The sequence below is a fragment of the Epinephelus moara genome, chromosome 12, assembly GCF_006386435.1.
Source record: "Epinephelus moara isolate mb chromosome 12, YSFRI_EMoa_1.0, whole genome shotgun sequence".
Classification (NCBI taxonomy): domain Eukaryota; kingdom Metazoa; phylum Chordata; class Actinopteri; order Perciformes; family Serranidae; genus Epinephelus; species Epinephelus moara.
Window position 1 is genome coordinate 26,849,245 of NC_065517.1, and position 20,774 is coordinate 26,870,018.

The following is a 20,774-nucleotide window of genomic DNA, read 5'->3' on the forward strand; positions in this document are numbered from 1 at the left end:
CAAAATGCAACCAATCTCCCATTCGGTATTTGAGGTTATGTGCCTTGCTCAGAGCTACAACACTAAAAAACTGCACCACATTAGTATTTCTGGCAGGAGTCTGTACTTACCACTCCCAAACTCGAAGACTCTTGTCGTCGGATGTGCTGACAAACCGACGGTTCTCGTCAACGAAGGTGATGGTGTTCACGGCTCCCAGGTGACGGTCGTATTCCTGAACCACCTCACCTGTCCTGATGTCCCACTGACAGAAAACACAAGGCGCAGAGAGCGAAACAGACAGAGAGGAGGTAAACACATTTATCTATGACAAGTTGAAAGAAAATAAAATGGACTGAAATGGATTCACAAAATCCCATTTCACTGCACTATTTCCGTACTCTTATGGGGTGCTGATTACCAAAATATATACAACCCTGACTCCAAAAACTTTGGGACAATGTAAAAAACTGACATGAAAACAGAGTGCAATGATAAGCAAACTTTTTTTTGACCGTATACAGTGATAAACTTTTTTTGTTGTTGTTGTAATCACACTCTCATGCTGAATTTGATGCCTATGTTCCAAAAACGTTCGGACAGGGGCAACAAAAGACTGGGAAAGTTGTGGAATGCTAAAAAAAATGCCTGTTTGGACGTGTTAATCTGTAATAGATTAAAGTATCATTATTGGGTATGAAAGGGGCCTCCTCAAAAGGCTCAGCTGTTCACAAGCAAGGAGGGCACGAGGTTTACCACTGTGAAAAACTGCAGTGGCAAATAGTCCAACAGTTTAGGAACAACGTTTCTCAACAGACAGTTGGAAAGAATATTGTATATATATATATATGTTAATATGTAATGTCATCAAAAGATTCAGAGAATCTGGAGAAATGTCTGCACGCAAGGGGCAAGGCTAAAAGCCAACACTGAATACCCAAGACCTTTGAACCCTCAGGCTGCACTGCATTAAAATCTGACATGACTGAATAGAAGATATTACTACAGGGGCGCAGGAACACTTTGGAAAACCATTGTCGGTAAACACAGTTCTTCACTGCATCTGCAAATGCAAGTTAAGACTCCACCATGCCAAGTGACAGCCATATATCAACAACATCCTGAAATGCTGCCGACTTTTCTGGGCTCGAGCTCATATGTGATGAACTGACACAAAGTGGAAAAATGTGCTGTGGTCTGACGAGTCCAGTCCACGTTTCAAATTGTTTTTGGAAATCATGGCTGTCCTGTCCTCGGGGATAAAGAGGAAAAGGACCATCCAGATTGTTACCAGTGCAAAGTTCAAAGCCAGCATCTGTGATGGTATGGGAGAGCGTTAGTGCCCGTGGCATCATGGGTAGCTAACTTGCACATCAGTGAAGGCACAATGAATGCTAAAAAGGTACATACAGGTTTTGGATCAACATATGCTGCCATCCAGACGATTACTTTTTCAGAGATATCCCTGACTATTGCAGCAACACAACGCCAAGCCACATTTTTCAAGTCTAACGGCATCTGCACACTGCGTCTGCTTTTTTCGTCTGTAATTTCGTCATATCTAAAAATAAATATGACTTCATGTTGTGTCAGTCTGGTCTGGATGTTGAGTCTAAAACTTTCATCTGTCAATGAAATTATCAGAACAGGTACAATTTGCTGTGTTTTTCGCATCAGTCAGAAGCCTTTAAAGACATGTGACCAGAAGAATCAGTGAAGAAAATGTGGTGGTGAGACAGCTGCGACAAGACAGAGGAACTGGGCGCACAGAATCATTTCATAACTCAGATAGCTCACGTTCAACAGGTCAGATAGTAATAATCAGGTGGATGACGATGAAGAGAAGGAGGAGGATGTGGATCGCACACATAATGTGGAGACAGAGATGGAGCACTGTTAAGCCCCTTCATTCAGCTGCAGTGCCAATTGCAAACTTTCACAAAGAATAGAACAATAAAACGCATCTGTGTGCAAGGTTTCTGTGTGTAACGATTAAAAATAACATATCCGTAAAAAAGGATTCAGTGTGCAAAGGTCTTAACAACAGCGTGGCTTCGTAGTAAACGAATGCGGGTACTAGACTGGCCTGTCTGCAGTCCAGTCCTCTCTCCTATTGGACATGTGTGGCCCATTATGAAGTGCAAAACACAGCAACGGAAACCCTGACTGTTGAGCGATTGAGGTCATATATTGAGCAATAATGGGAAAGAATTTCACTTTCAAAACTTCAGCAGTGTCCTCAGTTCCCTAAATGCTTACTGAGTGTTGTTAAAAAGGAAAGATGATGTAACACAGTGGTAAACAGGCCCCTGTCCCAACTTTTTATGGAATGTGTTGCAGGCATCAAACTCAGAATAAGTGTATATTTACCAAAAACAAAGTTTAGCACTTTGAACATTAAATATATTGTCTTTGCACTGTGTTCACTTGAATATAGTCTCGCAAATCATTGCATTTTGTTTTTATTCATGTTTCTTCTTTGGAGCTGGGGTTGACAACTTTTCTTACTGTAGAGAAAGTCGTACGGCGGAGCTGTCGAACAATCACTGAGAGCAGCTTTTAATTGTGCTAATGCAGTGAAATCGCTTAACTGCAGTGGTGTAATGAAACAGAGTAGCTATCAAACAGGCCTCAGTCTTGAACATTCTTTTTTGGAAAACATTATGCACACATTAAAATGTAAAGGAAAGACGACCAGATAGAAACAGCCCCCAGGCACCAAACCAATAGGACACGTTTCTGTCCAAACAGATTTTACATCCAATTCTATTTATGCTGTGTTTTTTAAAATCTAAGCCTTCGGCGGCTCACAGGAGCAGCCATCTGTTCTCAAAACCCAGAAGAGAGCTGCATGATTTAAAACTAACCCTGATTATTGTGCCAGATAGTGTAAAAGTGACTACTGTTCATAGGAACAATAACGGGACAAACTTTTTGACACTTCTTGGTATAAATTAAAGAGGAAAGTAAAGTAAAATAAAACCAAACAGTTTCATATTCATTAGTTCCAAACTCTATGATTATGAATTGTGGAAGATCAAATAATATTTCCACATCAGATCTGTTGAGATAATAATCCAAACTTTCTTCTGCAGAGATTCGGGGTTACTTGTTCTCAAAACAGTTCCCCTGATCGTGTGATATCACAGTTATAGATTTCCTACTTTTATCACAGATTGTTCTCTTCTGTTCGCCCCTCTTCCACCTTAATGCTACCCATGATTAATGATTTGCTCCAGTCCTGTCAGCCACTGAACCTCTAGCCACGCACACACAGACACACACACACACACTTGTGCCGGAAGATGAGGCAGGAGTGTATTTCATGCTCCTGTGGGCACAGGGGGTATACGCAGAAATTCATGTGTGCATCTGTTTGGTCAACTGGGAAATACACTTGAAGTGATGGTGGGAGTTGAATTGAATTGCTGGCAATGCGGCGCACGCCAGCTTTACCTGAACAATCTTCTTATCCGACATGCCGGCCACGAAAAGGTTCTGTTTGTCCTCGTCTGGGTTGAACTTGACGCAGTACGGTACCTTCCTGTTGGTGAAGCGGGAGATACACTGGCCTGTGGGAGGAGGGGAGGAGGCAGAAATGAAAGTCAGAGCTCCAGAATAATCCACGGTGGCTTTTTCAGAGAGAGGTACGCTCAAGTTGTTTAAAATTTAGGGACACTGGCTGCAACTTTCAATGCTGTGTGCGCTGTCCCTGCAGGCAGCGACAGCTCAGCCAGAACACAGAAATTTCAGCGTTTCTTTGTATTCATTCAGCGGAGGTGAATCACCGCATGAATGATGCTACCACCACTGCTGGAGCTGAGAAAACAGGAAATTGGAAATGACTGCAACACCGAGAGGCCCTTAAGATAAGAATGAAGGCTTTTCACTGACATAATTTCTGTATTACGTCCAGTGTTTAACTGCAACATGGACATGGGATAAAATACTAAAATTACTTCCTGTGCATGACTGCTACTCAGAGCTGCAAGACAGAAACCATTTACATTTTCACTTACACAAAACAAACCCACAGCAACTGATAGGGACACATTTTAACAGGTAAATTAACTCTAACAGAAGTATTAGGCTGTGGACTCAAGGAGCATCCTGTTATCAACAAGTGGGGGATTTAACTCTTTTCTGCCCTCTGCTGGACTGGCACTCCTGAGTTTAGAGGGGTGGAAACTGAGAGGGGAAAAGAGGACAGGGAGCCATATGGCAACAGTGACATCAGGGACCTACATTGTGTGTTTGTATGTCACTTCTCAATGTGTCTTTGTCAGCACTACCAGATCAGAATTCCACAAAGACTGTGTCAGACATGTCGGCTACATTCCTGAGGATACATAGCTTGTAGTGCTGTGGAATTGCACAACTGGATTTTAAGGCCAATTTGGCTTATGTTAAATTTTCCTCTATGGTCCCTTTCACACTGGCTGCTCAAGGAGGGAAAGTCACGCTGCTTGCCGCTCTGTATAGAAGATACAATTGCAAAATGTGGGGATGCCATTAAGCCAGCAGCGGAGGTAGGAACAGTGCCGAATTGATGTCAGTGTAAAAGGGGTAGGCTGCACGACGGGACCGGTGTGACGTGTTATGTGTATGACCCACCGCCAGGAGTTTTAAAAACCAGCTAGCAGTCACATAGATAACTGATGAAGCTCCTACTCTTACTCAGTGGTCTCAGTCTCACTCATAGCTAGTAATGACATCGAATTGCAATGTGTAATAGGCTGTCTTCCGTGGACTTTCTGGACTCCTGGAATTTAATTTATGTCTCTTTTTTAATTATTACTATCTATCTATTTATTTAGTTTTTGTTTGTTCTTGTCTTGCAAGGTTTAGATGTCAATAATTTGTATACTGTTAGTATTATTGCTGTGTGTGTTGTGCTTTCTTTGTCTTTTCAGCTTTGCAAAAAATTCAATAAAAATATATCTGAGAGAAAAGAGCAGCTAGCAGCAGTTAGCAGCTAACTCAAATACGAAAAGCAAACCAAAATGTCCGCAAACTGGAGAGACAAAGTTCGGGAGCTCCTTACCCTCCGAGCAGGGGACAAGATCAGCCGCCATATGACAGGGACAATACATGATTGTTTCCGTAATGTTATGCCATTGTAATCATTTAGAAAGTGCTGCCAACACGTGATATATATGTCACACTAGAGGCTGACGCTGCCAGTTACACATCCTATCCTTCACGCCTCTTTTGCTTCTGAAACGGCGTCATGCTATCTAAAAATCACACACTGGTGAGGCATTATGTCTGCGTTATTTGGTTCTGAATAAAAAAAGCAAAGTCGATATAATGAAGGGTCTTTGTTGCAGCCCTATTACAAAATCTCTGTGTAAAAAGGGCTTATATTAACAGAATACTCCATTCCTACAGACACAAACAAATTTATGCATGTGTTAACTAAAGCCTTATTCACACAGGACTAGTATTACCTGGGGACCTCTGGCAATTTGCAACAATTGTGGAGGTTGTCTGTGATTTTAATCCCCTATGAATCTGCCATGTGTCCAATTTGTTCAGTCAAAATGCCACTGCAAATCTCAGAAACTTTCCCAAACACAGAGGTTGTGTGATAATATTCATCCTGTGTGAACTGTTTTTTCAGTGATTTGGGGTCGGCCTCTGTCCCTGTTGAGAATTATGGAGCCTGCGTTGACAATTCTAATTGAAAGTTTTACAGCATTTTGGGTGCAGGAGGCTCATGTCGCTACACAGCATGGAGACACGTTTGCAGAAAGGGCAAGCTCAAATCAATAAGAAGAGCAACATCTCAGATGGATGATGAGATGAATGACGTGACAACGTGTAGCAGAATTGCTTCTGTTTGTTTATCCCACATTTCAAATGGCTGTGTGCATCATGTTCAGGGGATAATGTCAGTAATGTCAGATAATGTCTGAATCAGATAAGGTCCCCAGGTAATACAAGTCCTGTACGAATGGGCTTTACATTTATTTTTATTTTCTTTTAATTGATTAATCATTGGTTCTATAAAATGACAGAAAAAAATGAAAAAATTGCCTTCATAATTTCCTGAACACCAAGGTGACGTCTTCCAACAGTCAAAAATCCTAAAATACTCAGTTTTTTATCACAAATAAAACAAACAAACCTTTATAGAAACACGCTTGCAAGTTCTGCAGAGAAATATATGCTACAAACAATTACGTAAAGAAGCCGAAGTCTGCACTGTCATTCACTATTATCTGAGATCAAGGTTGTATTTGACTGCACTGTGGTGTGTTATTATGTCCCCCCATATACACTATCTCCTGAGTGCCGCTGAGATAGAGTTTCCACTCACAAAATATCTGTGGTTAAAATACTGAAAACCCTCACCAGACACTCAGACGTATTGTACGAGTGAGATATTTATGTGGAGTACATTTTCCCTCAGTTCAGTCATTTTGAACAATCAACAACAAGAGGATGTGTGAATATTAGATAGGAGTGCGCTGACATCAGAGTGGCGGAGCCTACCTGTCTCAGTGTCCCAGAGTTTGAGGTAGCGGTCATAGGCAGCGCTGAGGAACTGGGTCCCAGTGTTGTTGAAGCAAATATCTCGCACTGCTTTACTGTGGCCTGACAGAAGCAGAGGAAATACACACATACATTACATATAAATAAATACAAGCTAGATGACAAAATCACTGTGTTCCCCACTCTTGTTACCACGTCTCCCCGCGCTGCCCTCCTTTGAAACACAATTCATTTGAGGAATGTGAAATCTGGTTAAGGGAAATATGGGGTGTTGAGGAAGAGGGATGACGTGGGCGGTGGGATACAAGGGAAATGGAATCTTTAAATGAGCTTGGAGACGGAAGAGGATGAGACAGAAAAAAAAAATTACATGCTCCATCTGTCTTTTCAACCGTTCTCCACCTTCTCCTATTCTCTTCCCTAATCCCAATCTATACAACGCCGTTGGCTTCTACTCATACAGTGCAGGTGATGCGAGGTCCCAGTGGGCTCAGCGCACGCAGGCGCCTCCCTTGTTAAAACTGGCTTTTATCAGGACTACACTGTTTCCACAGCGATAACAGAGCCCACTGAGGCTAAGCGCCTGCTTGCTTGCTTGCTCTAACCCGGCTTGCTGGCAGACCAAAGGCAAACGGCACCGCTGCAGAAAGCCTTGTTGGTGTGTCATGTGTGTGTGTGTGTGTGTGTGTGTGTGTGTGTGCGCGCAGGAAAACACAGATACACAAACCACTGAAAGCAGGGCACCCATGTCATCAAATATACCGTTTGTCCCAGACTGCATTCAAACATGAAAATGCACACATAATGATATGCGTACTCATTCATGCACATCCCCGGGTTAATGCATGCTGTACTGTCCTGTCTTACTGGGTAATTCTGACAAGCTGCATCCGCTTAGAAACAACAGCAACCCATTACAGTGTATGGTTTAATTACAGATAATAATACCCAACATCGCAATACACATAGGGGAGAAACACATAAAATATGAAAAGTGGGACAGCAATAGGGCCGCACAATTATATCACACCTGCCCTGCTTAGTTTGGTTCAATCGTAGTCAAGTTCATTTGCCCCCTAAGTGAGGTTCGTTTTGGCAGGTGTGAACACAGCAATCACACTCAGGTGTGCACCTAAACAGCAGGTGTGAACACAGCAATCACACTCAGGTGTGCACCTAAACAACCAGACCGAGACCTTCTTGAAGAGGTGGTCCCTGTCTGGTTCCAGACGAACTCTGGTGCGGTTCGTTTGTGGTGAGAACGTGTTCCGACCTCGATCTGAACCAACTGCAGTCACATGACACATTGTTTGTGTTAAACATGAGCATGTCACAGTCCTGGAGGATTATTAATGTGCACCTCCTCCTGTACTGCCTTAATATACACATTCAGCACATCCAATGCATCAAAACATTGTTTTCTAGTTGGAGCCGCGCCGCGTTTTCAAACTGTATGGTTTGACTAAAATGAACAATGACAGCAATATAGTCCACGATGAGCAGCGCTAAAATCAACCTGCGTAGTTGTCCCTCCATTGTGACATTAGAAAGTGTCACATTTATCTTGCAAGTGTACTCTTCTTCAACGTTTTGTTTACTTCCTGGGACAGGAGCTGCAAATTAGCCAAGGCTAGAAACCTGTATGCACTGCATCTACTTTGTATTTTATATTTGAAGCAATGTCTTATTGTATCGTATTTGTCCTTCTCAAATAAAAAATAAAAATAAAAAATAAGACTGCTGTATTTTTTCAAACTCGATATTGTTCACAAAAAGGTGTACTTTCTGAAAGTGATCCAAACACATAAGGAGACAAAGAACTTAAATAAAAAAGTTTTAAATGTGTCATCATATTTTATGACATCATCACCTTTGTGTGCATCAAGCCGGAAAGCAAACAGTTTTTGACCAAAATAAAAATGTTGTTTTTGAAAAGCTTAACACCAAAAAACACGGATTGAAGGTAAGTATTTTGTTAGATAAAGACATGTTTATAGTTTTGGGAGTGATTACATCCATCTTGTCATTGAATAAATTTTGACTTTTGTGTTTCACTCTGGAGTAGTGTTGCGCATATCAGGGTTATTTAATACCTGCACACCCCTGACTCATTATAAGAGCCAATCCGCACCACCCAACCTGCAAAAAGATGCATAAATCCACCACTCAAACCCGACCTACAAACCACCTGTGCAGAAATAACAGCTTGAAAGCTGATGATTTAGAATTCAAATGTCAAACTTCACTGAATGAAGCTTCCAACTACTCGATAAAGCCCTATTTATACTGTCATACATTCGACAGCAGATGACAGAACTGAGAGCAGAGCAGCAACAACAAAGTGAAAACCTAATCTGCTCTCCACAACATAGCCGTTTACTTCTAACACTGCTCTAATGAAAAAAATAATTAACATCATCATGTGCATCTCTGCTGCTCCTCCAACTCATTAACGCCTCAGCCAGTCACTCTGTCAGTTTATTCACCCCTAAACTGTGTTCTCTCTTCCTATACGCCAACTTCTCTCCGTGTCTTGTGCCCTCCCTCGCCCCTCGTTCCCTTCGGCCCACGGGCTGCTGAATTATGCATATTCTGTGAAGGAGCTGACAAGCAGAACCACGGCTGCAAACAATCTCTATTCAGACAGCGTGCTGTCTCTGGGATGAGTGTAAGAGTGACCTGCACACATTAGCCTAAACCCCCTCTAGACCCCATCTATTCTGAAAATAAATAAATAAAATATGCCCACACTTTCTGTCAGCGGTCAGCAGACGTGTCATTAGTGTTGAAGTAATGCTGAGCTCACAATCTGTCACTGCCGTGTATTTCCCAGACGGCTGCATGCGCTTCAGACCTCGAGCATATTTTATGTCAGCATGTTTGCTGATGATCCATTGTTGTTTCACTTTGTGGGGAATTTCTTCAGATCCTGTTACCATTTCACACAATCAATCATTAACACTTGTCAAAATAAACCAAATAAACACTTAAGATCCCTTACCAATAAATGTCCGTATGCATCTCCTCTCGCTGTACACCTCCCACAGCTGTGGAGAGACGGAGGAGAAATGAGTGAACACAGACTTGTGAAGCTGCAACACGACATTAAATTAAGACAGCGCTAAAAAATGCATCAGGTGGTAGAAGTTGTCTTTGAATCTTCTCAAAAGCAAATCATAAAGTGATTAAACTACAGCTGTGTCTCAATTCAGGGGCTGCAGCCTTCAAAGGACGCAGCCTTCACAGTCAACGTCGGCCTCAGCCTTTGTAGACCACATCAGCCAAACCGAATGGTCTGGTCTGTGGAGGATTTTCTGCTTGGATCAGCAGTTGTTCTCGCCCTGACCCATTGGCATTTCTGTTACCTAGCAACCAGCTGCGCTTGACGAAAGAAGGAGCAGCTGGAAAGTTAGTTAGCCATCAATCATGAACCTAGAGATTGTTATTGTATTTTTTGATTTAATACTTCAGAAGATGATTCACCGCTGGAGACACCGCCGTTTGATACATTTCGGCTAGGACGTTTTTTTAGGTAAACTTAATAAATGAAGTTTGTTCAAGCTGTGTGCTTTTAGCTAACAGTAATGTTAACAACAGTTAACTGTTAGCTAAACAAATGTTAGTTAGCTTAATATTTAATCAACATCGACGCAAAATGCATCTTGGGATAGGCTGGGCCACGAAGGATTCATCCATTGCATCCTCCAAATTCTGAGAAAGAAGGCTGCATTTCCCAGCTGCATTTGAAGGAGCCTTCGAAATGGGACAGCCTTGGTCACGCCGATGTGACACAATCGATTTTTAAATGCAGCCTTCGAAGGCTGCAGCCCCTGAATTGAGACACAGTCTATATGCTAGAACAGAACAGAAAACTTGCGTATAATCATTCATCTGCTTCTGTGATGTTTTTAAAGCACCATGTTGTGATTGTTTACCTTGATTTTACAGTCCATGGAGCAGGAGAGCAGCAGATGACCAGAAGTAGGAAATAGTCGGATGGCACTGACACCCTGGAAAACACACAGAGACAAGAGATTGTACCCAACCATATTTCCTTATAAGAATGCTCATCATTACTACAACACTGCTTTTCTTAACATCAACTTGCAATACCCAATAGTTTTGTGTAGAAAAGACAGAGAGAGTGAGTGAGGCATAATTCCTCAGCTCTTACTACAAGAAGTCTGTTTTACAGTGGGAAAAGTGGGCAGGAAGTGTGTTAGCAACTTTAACTAATATCTAAACATTTGAAAAGATATTCCGAACCACGTGAGCACACCTTTGACTGCATACTGTTATAAGCACCATGGCTATGATTTATATTATTGTTAAAATGTTTATAATATGGATGTCCATTTTCAGATTTGAGACACTTTCAAAGTCACTATTTTTTTTTTTAAACATCCACCCATATTATTATCTTTAGGAAATGCCTTTATTTTGAAATTCTGTGTCATTGTCAAACGGCAACAGGCAGATAGTTACCAGTAGCCAGAAGAAAGACGATGAGGATAATGTTATTTGCTCGAGAATACGTCTGCAGTGTGGAAATATTTTTGAATTCTGAGAAAATACAGGCCAAGAGACGAAGCACATGTCGTATGTAAACAACACCGTTATGGGATAAAATACTAAGAAAGCACGATGTACCTGACTGGCCAAGCATCTCGCTTTGCTAACTTGTTGCAGCAACACAGCAATATTAGCTGCTGTGTTTCAACAATGTTAGGCTGGAAAAAACGTGCAAGCGGGCTGAAATTCAACTGTGCTGTTCTGTTGGGAAACGCAGTGACTAAAACTATAGGTGAGTGAGAAAATGTTTAAATAACACATGTAATTTGTTAGGCTATGAGCAGAAAAGTCTGCTAGCCCCTAGGCTAATTGCCTTATGCAGTGTAGAAGCACTTAAGCTAATAGTGGTGACTAGCAAGAAACAACGGTTTAGTCTATGAACCTTGACAGTTATTATTGAGATTAATTTTATACTTCCGTTAAATTATCTTGATCTTTAGGCCGGATAGCCCTGACGTTTTCAAAAAAGATCATGGTTTGGGTTGAAATGAAATAAAGCACTTTAAAGTGAGTGACTGTGTTTAATCATGGGTCTGGTCGCAGGGACTTATATTAAGAGCTGGGTCTAGATTTGACTTGGCAATAGTTGCAGGTAACAGTTCAGTTCATGACGGATCTTTGCAGAGGCGGGTTGCAAAACTGGACCTGTGCAGGACTCTACTATGGACTACAGTGGTCAAAGAATCACTAACTGTTGAGAATAAATACACACTATACAATAAACACCACTGTACATCTCAGTGTTTCCCATACAAAGTGCTGTGTTCCTGCTCTTGCTGTAATTTATGCATGGCCAGGCTATTGATATTAAATCAGCTCCTAAGGGGAGCCTTCAGTTGAATCATAATGCAGCCAGGGCAGGTAGATTGTGTGTGTGTGTGTGTGTGTGTGCAGACCATGCTGCCTCTGTAATACTCATAGAAATTAGTTACCAAACTTCCCCCAAAAAGTGTCAGAAAACTTTGGTGACACTGTACGGGCCATCCTCCATCTATTATCTCAACATCAGCACTTCCACACGCTTATTATGTTCTCAAACCTCTTTGTATTTCAAATTAGACTCTGAAGGCTGTAACTTCCTGCACAAAGCGGATAGAAGCCAATTTAAAACTTGAGTGATTTCTCTCTCCCTGAAGCACACCGGCAGATCTGAAGCCTGAATCAGATTTTTCTTGGAATAACCCAGTGTTTGCCTTTATATTTGAATTATAACGACAGTGTTTTGAATGGGAACAGAATAATCTTGAAGCTGTCAGGGACACGCCGCTCGTATACGGCTGTGTTATCATTTTATTCAGAAGCACCCGGGAGGTTTTTACTGACTGCCTCGCGAATTCTTACAAGGACTGCATAATGGAAAATTCTCTTTACGTATACAGACACCTATGTGACACTGCAATCATTTTCTATATCAGAATGAATTCAAAACAACACTATAATACTTACCATCAGCAAAACCTTCAGAGAGACAATGCTGCAAGGTGTATTAACTGGTACATAATGGAGTAATGAATTTACACACAGAAACACTAATGATCTGTGTCCCCTCCCACTGACCTTGGTGTGTCCGGACCAGACATGAATCTGTTTTTTGGGCAGGTAACACTTGTCTGGAGCGTCTCCAGAACGCAGGTTGACGCCCACATCCTGTGGGATGTGAAGGTAGGACCTGCCCTGGTAATCGTACATGTCTTTAACTGGGGGGAAAACAAAAAGAGACAAAATATCAGGTGAAATGATCCTGTAGCATTTGGATTCATGTTTTAAAGGACACTGGACTGTCTGCTGCATTTAGTTAAAGAGAAGTTCTTCAAATATTCTTAAAAAAAAGTAAATTTGAGCATATATAATTAAATGAGACAACTGATCAAACTTCCCCAGTTGACTACACCTTCAACCTCAATTCTTTAGCCAAAGGGTCCTTTAAGAAAGATATCTGAGAGGGCCACAGTACCATGGAGAATGGTCTTCTCTTCTGCAGGAGCGTCTTCCTCATTCCTGCCTTTCTTCTGCCTCTTGGCCGTGATCTCGTCCAGCTCTTTCTGCTCATCCTGTAAAAAAAAAAAAATCATCACAACCAGAAAATTACCAAACAGATTTCTTCTCTACAGTGCTGAGGACAGACTATGGTTGTCACGAGAACCAATACTTCAGTGCCAAGCCGATGCCAAATTCTAAAAATGTGACAGTAATTGTTTCACTTCAGTACCACAGGTACCGGAGATTCGTTCTTCCAGACCTGACAGGGCAGAATATATGACTACAAATGTTTTGTTTTGCTGTTAAATGCCAGTAGTAGAAGAAGAACGCCTACCAGCACAAAAGAACACATGGAGGAAGCGATAAGTCCATCTCAACTCGTTGAAAAGAAAAGTATGTTTTCCTGAGGACAGCGTATTTCTGTGTCTTTGTGCTTTGCAATGGGAGCTCTGTGTATTTACACTATGTTTAAAAAGCCAGCAGCCTGACGAGGAGCTGAGCATCTATTCTGCTCTGAGCACTGCACGTTTGGCTTTTTTTTGGTCGCTTAAAGTTAAAACATGTTCAACTTTGACATGTGTGACTTGCCAAAAACAGACTGAGCAACTTGAAGTCAGTTTTCTCTCAGTTTAACTTGACCCGATGTTAAGGAGATGGCTCAGGGCTACTTTTTTAGTTTTTTCTGAGAGCAGAGGGTTGTGTGGGTGGGCGGGGTCACATGGCTGCTGGTAGTGTATGTTAATAAGCAGAAATACAAAGAAACTTTTTGGTGATCTAACACAGGCAAAGGAAAAAAGAAGACATTTGATTAACAACAGATTAATCATATTAATGATAGCCAGTGTATCTGGCATAATGCCCAACAGCAATCCTTACCGTCCAAATCTTAAGGGTGCTGTGTTTTTTTGCCTTGCTACTTATCATGTAGTAAGTAATTAAACAAAGCATTACCTCTGATGGTTTAGCCACATCTTTCTCATCTATATATTTCGCCCACGGTCCAAGGAAGTTGTCGATCTCTCCTGCTTCTCCGCCTTTGATCTTTTTCCTTTTCTCTGACTTCTTCTGTCCGCTCTCAAACACAGTGAGCCCTGGAGGAAGAGACACTAGATATTATAGTTCTGAATCTACTTAAAAACACTTCAGACAGTCGGATTCAGACAAACACATTTAGATGTGATAAAGCATTACCTTTGTTTTTCTCAGCCTCATCCACAGCACCAATGTAGCTACTGGAGGAGACCTGGTGTGTGTCAACAGATGGATCTAAAGCATAACCTATTAGCAGAGAGGAGAGGGTTGTAAAATGGCCATTAAATTTCAAGGTCAATACACTGACTGTAAACCCATCACACAGGCCACAGATGAGCTTACCATAGGTGTGGAAGGTCCTCCTCTGCTGCTCAAACATAAAGTCGTTAAGGTGAGCAGGTTCTGCGTAGCCGGATAACATGTTCCTGGGGGCAGCCATCTGCTGGCTTTTAAATGGGTTCATTGGCCCAAACTAAGAGGAAGAGGTACAATATCATTAATAAATTATGTCAAATTAATATTAAATTAAATTGACTGGATGGAACTACTTTTTCACATGTTCCTTCTGTTTATTTCATATCTAATAAGCATGACGTCATTATCAGGTCATCTGAATTATGTGACAATAGTTCAATGATAAATAAATAAATGGGCAGAGCACAAGATTAATTCCAATGAGAAATTGCAGCATTACTTTAGCAAAGCATCATAAACATTTGAACAGAAGAAATAAGGACACTCCAGGAGAAGGAAAGAAACTAGATAACAGACATAAATAATAAACAACTAAAAAGCGTGATAGCAATAAAAACAGATATTCTTATATATATGTTATATATGTATTAACAAGCAAGAAATGTTTGAGATTGAGATAATAATACATAATGTGGGTGTAATGGCCAAACAGCTAGGGGAATTCAGTAGTTATACAAGCCTACTTAACCAGAACCAGGAAAAGACCTCACCATACACACAGATACACCGATCAGCCAAGACGTTAAATTCACTGATGTGTGACCTGAATTACATTGATCATCTTGTTACAATGCAATGTTCTGCTTCAGTCCTTCATGTGGATGCCATTTGAGGCCCTCCACACACCCAAACACAGCTGCAGACCAAGTATATCCCCTCATGGCAACTGCACTGCACGATTTCAGTGGACCCCCAGCAGGACAGTGACCACGCCACACTGCAAAAACTGTTTAAGCATGGCTCAAGGAACGTGACAAAAGGGCTTAACGCATAGACCTGGTCTTGTGGGACGTGCCAATACCACAGGGGTACACCTGATCCACAGTGGGGCCTCCTTCGATTGGACTTGGCTCTAACCTATCAAGACATGGACACAGGATGTCTGGGAGTGTCCTGCAGTGTCTGGTTGTCGGCAGACCCTTTGAGTCCTGTGGGTTGTGAGGTGGGGTACCAGCTCATCCGACAGATGTTTGATCAGATTGGGTTCTGGGGGAGTTAAGAGGCCATGTCGATGCCTTGACCTCTTCGGCATTCCTGAACAAGGCCCACTGCCATGGTGTGTGTTGCTATGAGGGGGGTGTACTTGCTCAGTAAAAGTGTATGGGTGGGTGGAGAATATAAAGCGGCATCGACATGAATGCCAGGACCAAAGATTTCCCCGCAGAACATTTCATTGGAGTTGTATCCACTCTACCCATTCCACCCACCACTGGTTTAAATGTTTTGGCTGATCAGTGTATATAATTATAAATAAGATGCAGTTTGAAATCATGTTATACTTTATATTTAACCAAGCTCTATCTACTGAGTCTAAAACTTACCTCTGGTGCAAACATGGTTTCAAATGTCGGGTTATAGGCGACTTCTTTCAGCGAGGGGTCCAGGTGTGTGCCAGTCTCAACAGACTCCTGAAGTGAACAGGGACAAATTAGCGAATTGACTCTCATGACTAGCAACACAATACCAAAGTACTGTTTGGTCTAACGGTTGTAAGATAGAAGAAAACAACACCCAAGGCCAAACTGATAATGTTAGTTTTTCGAATGATTAACTGGTTGTTCTCTGTCCTCCTGCTCGACACTCAATGTTTCCCGCTAACCGTTAGCGTTACTAGTTGTATTCGGTGACATTGACAACTGTTAATTGTACGAATTGAATAATTACTTATTTAGAATGAACTATTGTCAGTTGAAATCGTATGTCTCGTTGTGATATTTAATTAAGCATTGTACCGGTAACTGTGTCAAACTTTAACAATCTAACTATAACGTCAAGCTAACGTTAGCTAGCTCGGTTAGCTTACCTTAACGGCGACCTCCGGAGCGGAATTGAGAAGAGCCACAGACATGGTGGGTTCAGACTTTAAAGGTTTCAGGTGAGACAAAGCGTCCGGGTCCGCTGTGTCCACTTTCTCAGCGGCGGTATTAGACTCAGACTCATTTTCTGAATCTGAATCGCTACCGTAGGAAACGAGGGAAGCGATGGCAGCTGACATCTTGAATGTTGTGAATTCACCGGAAGCTGGAGGGTGGTACTTCCGTTCTGACACAGAAGAAGACAAAGAAAAAAAAATCGAAAGTTGAGCGACTTTTTTATTTGACTGTGATTATATGTATATATAATCATATAATTATATATATTCAGAATGCTGAAATACATTTTTTAATTGGATGTATAGCCTTCATTTTCTGTTAAGTTATTATTATTATTATTATTATTTTGTCTTTTATCTTAAATTTATTTATTTATTCATTTCTAACATGTTTTCCTATATCACATGTACCTTATGTACTGGTGTCCTGATGTGCAATACTTTTACCACTAACTGTGCAATAAAATTCATATATTTCAATATTTTTACAGCAATATTTCTACACACCATGTGTGGATTTCAGTAATCCTGTGCAACAATCAATCATGAACATAAAGTAAAAAATGTGTAAATGGTGTACATTGATTTAAATTACTTTTATTTTTATTTCTATTTTTGTATTTTTTTTAATTTAAAAAAAAAAAAATCCTATTTAGTGCTTAATCATGTTTTTCCATTTTCTTCCTCTTGTTTTCTGACTCTTGAGCTGCTGTAATGTTTTATTTATATATTTAACCTTTATTTAACCAGGAAGTCCCATTGAGACTGAAAATCTCTTTAACAAGAGAGACATGGCTGAGGTAGCAACCAATGACAACACATTTAAAATGCAACATAGTGTGCATTTCCCCTGAGTGGCATTTATAAAGTCTTATCTTATCTTAATACATTTTACTGGTGACAAATTTAATCTATGATCCTTTAGTGGAATCATGCCTGTTAGATTATCCTGGTTTTTATATGATGCCTATATATTTTCTGTCTTAACATCACATGTTGTAAGAGATGATATATACCATTAAAATATAACAATAATTTAGATTTTAAGAGTAGCCATAAAAACACTGAATTTGATATGAGGGCTACAAAAAGACAGTAATGCAGTGGTGAAACAAAATGTGCTTTGTACTCATCACTTGCCATAACCTGCCTTAATATCATAATATCATATCAACATAAGCTGAAACTATTAGTCAGTAAATCAATTAGCTGATCCACATAAAACTAATTGGTCACTTTTTTGATATTCATCATGAGGCAAAAATTCAGAACATTTACTGATTCCAGCTTCTCAAATGTGAGGATCACCTCTCAGTGAATTGAATATCTTTGGGACTAGTTTGTGACATTTTATGGACATAATAATTGAATAGTCACGCGTATAATTAATCATATTAATCTGCAATAAAATGAATCTTTGGTTTACCTTATCTCATCTAAAAATTACTGCTGCCATGTTGACTCTATGATCCTATAGTGGAATCATGCATGTGAGATTATCCGCGTTTTAATATGATGCCTATATGCTTTCTTTTCTGTATTAATGTCACATGTTGTGACTGATGATTTATTAAAAAATAATAATAATGAACGACATATGGAGAAAAAAACATATGGAGATTTTAAGAGTAGTCGTCACAATATTAAATGTGATTTGTGCAGAAAGACAGTAATGCAGTGGTGAAACAAAATGTGCTGTGTACTCAGAATTTGCCATAACCTACCATTATATAAGAAATGATACTAAAACTGAAACGATAAGTCAGTAAATCAATTAGTTGATCTACACAAAACTAATTGGCAACAATTTTAATAATCATCATGATGAATCTTATCTTATGATCGTATAGTGAAATCATGCCTTTTAGATTATCCTTGTTTTTATATGATGCCTATGTGATTACTTTTCTGTCTTAATGTCACATGTTGTAGCCTAAGTGGTGATATATACAATTTAGAATAATAAAAATGATAATTAATGATAGAAAAGCCAGAAAAGCCACAAAAAACTCAATTGGATATGTACAAAAACACAGCAATGATGTGGTAAAACTAAATATGCTTCGTAACCTGCCATAATATCAGAGACAATACTAAAGCTAACATGATCAGTCAGTTAATCAATTTGCTGGTCTAAAGTAAACTAAAAGGCAACTATTTTGTTCATCGCTGTAAAGCAAAGATGCAGAACACTGTCTGATTCCAGCTTCTAAAATGTGAGGGTCACCTATTACTGAATTAAATATCTTTGGTTTCCACTATTTGGTCACATTTTATGGACATAATATATAATATACATGTAATTAATCATATTAATCTACTACTACCACCACCACTAGTACGACTACTACTACTACTGAAAATAACTAGCAGCCATAAACAACATCACATAGTATCCTAGGTCTGTGGTGGTTAGTATCCTCCTTGACCTTTGTCATGTAATTTACAGTGTACTCAGTATATGATGAAATCATTATCATTACGCACGAGCTCCATTATCAGTGTAATGATATGATTCATATGTACAATGATGGTTTCAATAATCAAATCAATCAAATCTCCAATGGATTGGACAGCAGAAGATGACGGTGTGGGATAACTGGCCAATACAGCGAGCGCGCACGTTATCCGCGAGCCTCCCACGAGCACAGCAGCAGTTGCATGGGACGCTTTCTCGCGCCCCAACAATAGAGTGGTAAGTACCATTATCACCGATTATAATGGGGACATTTTCCTGCGAATAACCGTCATTCCTCCCTCGTTACCGCGGACTGACCGTCTCTGTCGCGTGCGGGTCAAACTGACGGGGAGTTTTTAGGGTTACGAAACCTGTTGTTAGCTAAACCGGACCTGCTTTGATGCTAATTTCACCCAAATCTCCCCCTGAGATTCCCTTTGGAAAAAAGTGCCTGGATTCTTCTCCGCCGCCGCCTCTTCCACCAGGAGTACATTTGATATCAGAGACAGTACAATCATGGATCCGACCCGGGGATTTAAATTCTTGGACACGGTGGCATGCTCCGCTGCTCAGTGAGGATGGAAAGGACATAAGAGGGATTAAAACCAACGTATCAGGTAAATTACTCGAACACTTTGTGCTGAAGTCGCGTTTTTTAACTTGAAATGTGACTTTAGTAGCGTTACGTTTACTGCAAATCAGCTCAGCAGCAACAAACTGCCTTAAAAACCGAGTCACCATGTTGTAACATTAAACTGGAGCTGCTGGACTCATAACGGTTTTTGGTAATTCAACACTGCCTGGCCATATCTCTCACTAACACATTATTAACCCACAACACAGGTGACAAATGTGGCAAATGTGAACAACGTTAGGACTCCAAAGTGGTCCAAACCTGTAAAAGTACTAGCAGTGTGTTGGATAATGATTAAACAAGCGATGCATTTTGTAACGGGACCGCTTGTAGGGTGATAAATTGCAAAGCTCCACATCTGCAGGAGCTCCTGCAGCAGCGTCTTGACACATTCACTCCTAGGAATATCATGTTGGTGAGAAACCGGAGAGCAAATATATGCAGATAGGTGTCTATAGAATCATGCCACATATCTCACATTTCATATTTTTATTATTGCATTTATTCCACAGTGGGGTTGTGGAGTTTCAGGTTGGTACAGTGTGATTAGGCGAACCTCTGGCAGCTGCACGACGTGATTTAATTTTCCCACTAAGAATGCATTGACTTGCCTGAGAGAGGGTAGGGGCTGGGGTCTATTCCAGCCAGCTTGGTTTGCAGTCATGGGGGATGGTAGCCTTCAGCCCCAGTGAAAATCATGCTTTGTGAAATTTGAAACCTTCTTTGTACTACTTCAAGTGCAGCAAGTACAGTGGGCATGAGGAGCGGTGGTGTTTTGTGACCGCCTGCTATGGTCAGCTTTTATCCGGTGACAGCGCTTTAAGGTATTCATTGCGTTACATGATGCCAGCTCGTGTGGTGCTGTATGGTATAGGGCTTACATTAAACTGACCATCTTTTCTGCAGCCTGTCCATTTAAACCCCAACCATGGATAGGATGCTGCAGGAAACACTTCCGTCTACAGTGGAGCGAACAACACATTTTATGGCATGCCCCTTAAAATACAGGAGTGAAGGAAAGGCAGCCTGTAGTGGAAATTTGTGTTAAGATCTGTGTTTGGTGATGAATGAAGCATCAGCTGCAGAGCCATTGATAAAAGTCTCTGTGCGCTGCTTTTGGATGTGGATTAGTGGGGTCAGTTTGCAGAGGTGTAGATTCCAGATGCACGACTTGGACTCGAGTCAGACTCAAGTTACAAATTTGATGACTTTAGGTTTGACTTAAGAAAATCAATAAAGAATTGCAACTGCACTTGAACATACTTAACCCAAGA

The 20,774-nt window shown here is 40.7% G+C and overlaps 2 protein-coding genes across 5 annotated transcripts in view; one reads left to right on the forward strand and one right to left on the reverse strand.

The window, feature by feature from the left end:
• The window catches only part of cdc40 (cell division cycle 40 homolog (S. cerevisiae)), a 31,720-nt gene extending 15,167 nt beyond the window's left edge, over positions 1-16,553 (reverse strand). The window contains exons 1-12 of the mRNA XM_050058085.1: positions 16,340-16,553; positions 15,858-15,944; positions 14,404-14,533; positions 14,221-14,307; positions 13,981-14,120; positions 13,004-13,100; positions 12,607-12,746; positions 10,413-10,487; positions 9,479-9,524; positions 6,478-6,579; positions 3,436-3,551; positions 111-244 (exon numbers count right to left, since the gene is read on the reverse strand). Of these exons, the coding sequence (XP_049914042.1) occupies positions 111-244; positions 3,436-3,551; positions 6,478-6,579; positions 9,479-9,524; positions 10,413-10,487; positions 12,607-12,746; positions 13,004-13,100; positions 13,981-14,120; positions 14,221-14,307; positions 14,404-14,533; positions 15,858-15,944; positions 16,340-16,531 (1,346 nt within the window). The 5' untranslated portion in view covers positions 16,532-16,553. The remainder of the gene's footprint in view (positions 1-110; positions 245-3,435; positions 3,552-6,477; positions 6,580-9,478; positions 9,525-10,412; positions 10,488-12,606; positions 12,747-13,003; positions 13,101-13,980; positions 14,121-14,220; positions 14,308-14,403; positions 14,534-15,857; positions 15,945-16,339) is intronic.
• A 2,488-nt stretch (positions 16,554-19,041) lies between these two features.
• The window catches only part of wasf1 (WASP family member 1), a 112,298-nt gene continuing 110,565 nt past the window's right edge, over positions 19,042-20,774 (forward strand). The window contains exon 1 of one of the 4 annotated variants that reach the window (XM_050058084.1): positions 19,042-19,483. The gene's annotated coding sequence lies outside the window, so the exon portion shown is untranslated. The remainder of the gene's footprint in view (positions 19,484-20,774) is intronic. The other 3 variants (XM_050058079.1, XM_050058083.1, XM_050058082.1) reach the window with 3 other exon arrangements.